We start from the raw sequence: 6173 nt of genomic DNA, 5'->3' as shown, positions 1-6173 counted from the left end.
CATCTCTTCATTCTCCCTTCGGAGAGCCTGCATCTCTTGCTCGTTCTTCTGGGCAGCTTCTTTTGTATTCCTTTTCATCTCGGCCATCTCTCTCTACAGAGACAGCAGCAGCATTGCCTGATCGGCTTCAGTCATCCTTTCCATGCTTCTGGTTGAGACCATCTACTTTCTTTCTTCAACTAGTTTCTCTCAGCCCCACGCTGGGCGCCAATTGTTCCTGCTAGGAAGATGGGAGCTAGAGAACTATTGAATGACTTTGTCTTCTTCCTTCCTTCGGGTAGGTTGCTAGAGCTTCATTGTGACCCTTCTGGCCTCGATGCTACTGCTTCGGATCTCAGTCATTCAGTCTCGGGTGAATGCCAAATGGGGGAGGTACCTACAAAAGGCACTCCGACGCTCAAGTCATCAAAAAGGATATTTGGCACTCGGGGGTGTACAGTGATAATGACGTACCTTGTTTTTGGAATATGCGCTATTTATATTATTTTAATGAACTTACATTATTGGGCCTGATTAGTGGAATGGATCACACTTAGGAGCCTATTACCTAGTTTTTAATGACAATTTAACTTTACTGACCTTGATTTGAGTGTTAATGGACAAGGTATGTCAGTCGGCCTGCACATTCGTGCAGGTCTCGGTCGGTTGAGTTAAGGAGACCGAGTTGTGGTAATAATCGGACGTACAATTCTAGATCCATAATTGGTCATTAGTCCAAGTAATTTATATAAGCTTCGTGTTGAATAAAAATATTATATTAAATTTTATTACTAACTTGTTCTTATAGTAAAAACATTCGAACATTAATCATATATACCATTAATTATTTCAAATCAAAATTGGCACCGATAATTTTTCTTTTTTAGAAAATACCAATCATCTAAACACATCTTTATAGATTTTAGTTTTTAAACAAAATCTATATAGTAATAAAATATATTGAGTGCTGACAATGGAAACAAAAGTTTAAATTAAAAATTAAAAAAAATAGTCACTGTCAAGATTAGCACTAAAGAAAGCAAAACGCTATTTGTGCTCAATAATTTACTGAACAGTTGAGAAGTATCGCTATACTCATGAATGAACACCATAAAAGCACAACATATGACAGACATACACAATCAAACTACAGATAAAAATTATTTAGACACAAAAATGGTGGTGAAGGTGTATGGTCCAACTTATGCATCCCCCAAAAGGGTGCTTGTGTGTCTGATTGAGAAGGAAATCAAGTTTGAAACAGTGGATGTTGATCTCTTCAAGGGAGAGCATAAGGAACCTGAGTTCCTTAAGTTGCAGGTTCAATTTTTCTGTTGCTACTTAATTTTTGATCTACATTAGCTGCAGCTTCATTTGGTTTGAGGATTTTTGTAATATTTTTTTTTTCATGTTTAATTCTACCTGTGCCTAATAATTCTGCAGCCATTCGGATCAGTTCCTGTTATTCAAGATGGTGATTATACTCTCTATGGTAAACCACATAGCCCCTTTGTTGTTTTCTGCATTTTTTTTTTCTTGTGCCTATGGTTAAGGAATGTGGCTTTTCAACTTTTGATCTTTCTAGTGATGTTCTTCACCTTGTGTGTCCCTTATTTATGTGAGTAGTTCAAACTATTTATGAAGAATGTCGTTTGAGTTGTGGGTTAGGATTGTTCATACTTGCTCTGCACCCCCATTGCTATTCCTTTGTTTTAAAAGGAGGCATAAGGGGATGTAATTCCGTTACTCCATGAAATTGGTGATTTAGTTGTTTCTGATAAACATATGCTATGGTTTGATCCTTGATGCATCATGCATGTAACTTCCAGAAAACCTAAATTGGGTAGTAATAAGACTTAGTTTTTGCTGTGTGAAATTTCCAATGTAGGATAGTCTAAAACGCTGAATGCTTACTTTCCCATATTCATTTTGCGAATGTAGGATACTCTGTGTTCCTTCTAATACACTGATTTTAAACTAATTTTGCAGAGTCTCGTGCAATAATCAGATACCTTGCAGAAAAGTATAAAGAGCAAGGAACTGAGTTGTTGGGAAAGACAATAGAAGAAAAGGGTCTAGTGGAACAATGGCTTGAAGTGGAAGCTCATAACTTTCACCCACCACTCTACAACTTGGTTATCAATATTCTGTTTGCCCCATTAATGGGTGCTCCTTCAGACCAAAAAGTGATAGAAGAGAGTGATAAAAAGCTTGAGAAGGTGCTAGATGTTTATGAGGAAAGGCTCTCAAATAGCAAGTACTTGGCTGGTGATTTCTTCAGCCTTGCTGATCTTAGCCATCTCCCATTTGGTCATTATTTGGTGAACCAAACTGGAAGAGGGAATTTGGTAAGAGAGAGGAAACATGTGAATGCTTGGTGGGATGATATTAGCAACAGACCATCTTGGAAGAAGGTGCTTCAGCAATACAAATACCCTGTCTAGATGCTTAATTAGCTCTATATCCATCATGGTTTCGGGATGAGACTTCAGTGTTTCCTAATACCTGCTTGGAAATAAAATGGAGGCTATATGCAAGATGTGGATTTGGATTTGGATCTTTTCCTCTTCTTAAATAAAACTATTTATATCTTATAAGTTGGATCTTGTCACAAATACAATCTATAATGACTATGAGGGCAACTTCTCCTGTTTTGGAAGACTGGTTATTGTTCATTTCACATATGAATATGGATGCATGTTTTAAGTTAATTACTGTGACATTGATTTTAACAGGTAAAAATCATTTTATACTTGTAATTCTTACAAGTTGCTGCTAAAAACTAATGAAGGCGTACCAAATTATCTTTGTTGGTTTTGCCTCCATTTTTTTTCATCAACATCTTAACTTTTTATTAAAAGATATAGACACTAGAGTTATAGAAAGATTCTAATATTAATTGTGTCTTTTCTAATTATTAATTGTTTCTCTTTTTTAGAGGTGAATAACCTTTATTTTGTTTTGTATGTTATGATTATAGTATTTATTTGATTGATTATTTCTCTCTTTACTTAGACCTAGAACGAGTGTACTGCTTGTATATATTCAGACTATTCGTTTTGATCTCAATAGAATAATATTAGAGATATTCATTCTCATATCATTTGTCTTCCTTTTAATCTTTTGTTCATCTCTGTTCTATTTTATATTATGGTATCAGAGCTCTGGTTGCTACATTTATCCATGGGTGAAGTTGTTGATCCCTCACAAGATCTTTCTTCACCTTATCATGTTAGTTCATCAGATAATCCTTCCTTTCTCATTGTCCCTATTATTCTTGAGGGACCAAATTATTATCATTGGTCTTGTTCATTTCAAATGAGGTTAATTTCAAAGAACAAAATAGGTTTCATTGATGAAACTATAGAAGCTCCCAATCATACCAATTCATTGTTTCCAACATGGCAAAGAGCCAATATGCTGGTTGTTTCGTGGATTCTCAAGGCGATTTCTCAATCCATCGCACAGAGCATCATCTGTATGGACAATGCCTTTGACATATGAAATTATTTAAAGGAAAGGTTCTCACAAGGAGACATGATTCGTATTTATGATATCCAAGACATGATTTCCTTTTTTAAACAAGGTGAGTTGACTATTACAAACTATTTCACTCAGCTAAAAATTCTTTGGGATGAACTTGATCTTTTTCGCCTGCTACCTATTTGTTCATGTGCCTCTAAATGCACATGCGGTGCTCTTGTGAATGTTTCTAAATATAAAGCACAAGACCAGATTATTAAATTTCTAAGGGGGCTAATGATAATTATTTGACTATGAGAACTCAAATTCTTTTTATGGATCCTCTGCCATCCTTGAATAGAGTTTGTTCTCTTGTTACACAACAAGAGAGACAAATTTTTCGTGATCAATCCAAGACAATGATCGCTACTAGCAAAGGAGGTTATAAAAACAATACTACAACCTATAGTAGAGGTGGATATGGAAGAGGAAGTTATGGAAGAGGTTATACTCCCAAAATTTGCAGTCATTGTGGAAAGACAAGGCATACCATTGATACATGCTAAAAAAGCATGGTTTTCCACCTCATTTCAAGTTTAAAAATAAGAATAATGATCATAGTCATACTAATGCAGTTTTTCAGAATACAAATCTTAATAATGAGCATAATCACGAAGGTTCAAAGTCAGAAGTGGAGTCTCAACAAATTGGTTTTACTCCTGAGCAGTATCAAACATTGTTAGCTCTTTTGCAACATGCCAAATCCAATGGCAATGTTTCTAATCAAGTCTCTGTCATTCCTTCCAACATGTCAACACAAACTGATAATAATTTTATTTCTTCCTTTAGTTCATGGATTATTGATAGTGGTCCTACTGATCACATTTGTTCATTCTTAACTTATTTTACTTCATATCATCAAATTAATCCTATTTATGTCAAATTACCAAATGGAAATAAAGTCATTGCCAATTATTCTGGAAGTGTTTTTCTCAATCAAAATCATGTCATAGGCAATGTTTTGTATATTCCTTGCTTCACTTTTAATCTTCTTTCGGTAGCAAAATTGATTGATAAACTATCTTGTGTCCTTATCTTTGACTCTAATGGTTGTCACATTCAGGACAAGAATTCATTGGAGATTATTAGCTCCGCTAAGATGCAAGATAAACTTTATATACTCAGGATCCCATCTTACCAGAAACTTCAAATCAAACCCATCAAATATACACACATCATCATTATTGTTAATGTCAGTGCTAGTGATCTAGAAAGCCTTTGGCATTTTTTATTAGGTCATATTTCAAATAAATGTACTGATCTTATCAAGAATAAATTTCCTTTTGTTAAATATAATAAATCTTTTGTTTGTGATTTTGTCATTTTGCAAAGCAAAAAAAGTCTTTCATTTCCTATTAGTACATCTAAATAAAAAAAATGTTTTGATTTGATTCGTGTAAATATTTGGGGATCATACTCAATACCATCAATTCATGGTCATAAATATTTCTTGACCATAGTTGATGACTATTCGAGGTACACATGGATTTTTCCTTTAAAACAAAAATCTGAAGTTGTTAAGGTTTTGGAAAATTTTGGTTTTTTTTTTCAAACAAAATTTGAGACAACAATAAAAATAATAAGTGATAATGGGACTAAATTTGTCATGACTAATTTCTTTGTCAATAAAGGAATAGTACATCAAACATCATGTAATACTCCACAGCAAAATAGTACAGTTGAAAGAAAATATGGTCATTTATTAAATGTAGCAAGAGCTCTCATGATACAATCTCATTTACCTAAAACTTATTGGTCATATTTTGTGATACATGTTGCGCATATTATAAGCATGCTTCCCACCCTTGTTTTAAACTATTCTTCTCCTCATGAAATGCTTTACAAAATTGAAGCAGATTTTAATTGATTAAAGGTGTTTGGTTCTTTATTTTATGCTAGCACTTTGTCAACAAATAGAAGAAAATTTGATCCAAAAGCATCAAAATGTGTTTTTATTGGTTTTAAAAGGGGGACAAAAGGATATATTTTGTTGGATATTCAATGAAGAGAAATTTTTGTGTCTAGGAATGTCGTCTTTTATGAACATGTTTTTTCATATCAAATGGTTCAAGATACTAACAATGAAATTGACAGTCCTAATATTTATGATCAAATTTCGTTTACTAAAGATCAACCTTTCTTGAGTCAACCATCACAAACCATTCTTGCACCTTGTGATAATGCTGAAAATAACAGTGGTAATAACTGTGAGTCACACATTGAGGTTCCAGAAGAAGTTTGTTCCCATATAGACCAAAACCTCAATGAAGATCATGACATAGAAAAAAATTCTGAATCAGATCAATCTGTCTGAATAAGTACAAGAATAAAAAGACCACCTGAGTTTCCAATACATATTCAAGAGTTAAATATCCTTATAACAATTTATCACCTTCTTACAAATCTTTTGTTATGTCTCTTTCTTCACATGTTGAGCCAAATACTTATTCTGAAGCTGTGAAACATGACTGTTGGAGAAAAGCTATGCAATGTGAGATATCTACTTTAGAGTCAAATCAAACTTAGGATACTACTCTTCTGCCTAAGGACAAAGCTTCCATAGGTTGCAAATGGTTATTCAAAATAAAATATAACGTTGATGGGACAATTGAAAGGTATAAAGCAAGGTTAGTGGCAAAGGGATACACACAAACATAAGGCATTGATTACCT

General features: G+C 33.8%; 1 protein-coding gene across 1 annotated transcript; it reads left to right on the top strand.

Moving 5' to 3' along the window:
- Positions 1 to 1038: 1038 nt before the first annotated feature.
- On the top strand, positions 1039 to 2481 carry LOC137831041 (glutathione S-transferase F9). The gene is made up of 3 exons (XM_068638541.2): positions 1039 to 1299; positions 1423 to 1471; positions 1969 to 2481. Exons 1-3 carry the CDS (start codon positions 1081 to 1083, stop codon positions 2421 to 2423), a joined length of 723 nt encoding a protein of 240 aa, XP_068494642.2. The 5' UTR covers positions 1039 to 1080; the 3' UTR covers positions 2424 to 2481.
- The last annotated feature ends 3692 nt before the right edge of the window (positions 2482 to 6173 follow it).

This window comes from Phaseolus vulgaris, chromosome 6 (assembly GCF_051622355.1).
Source record: "Phaseolus vulgaris cultivar YP4 chromosome 6, ASM5162235v1, whole genome shotgun sequence".
NCBI classification, from domain to species: Eukaryota; Viridiplantae; Streptophyta; class Magnoliopsida; order Fabales; family Fabaceae; genus Phaseolus; species Phaseolus vulgaris.
The sequence above is the reverse complement of the archived record's forward strand: the minus strand, read 5'-3'. Positions and strand labels throughout refer to the sequence as shown.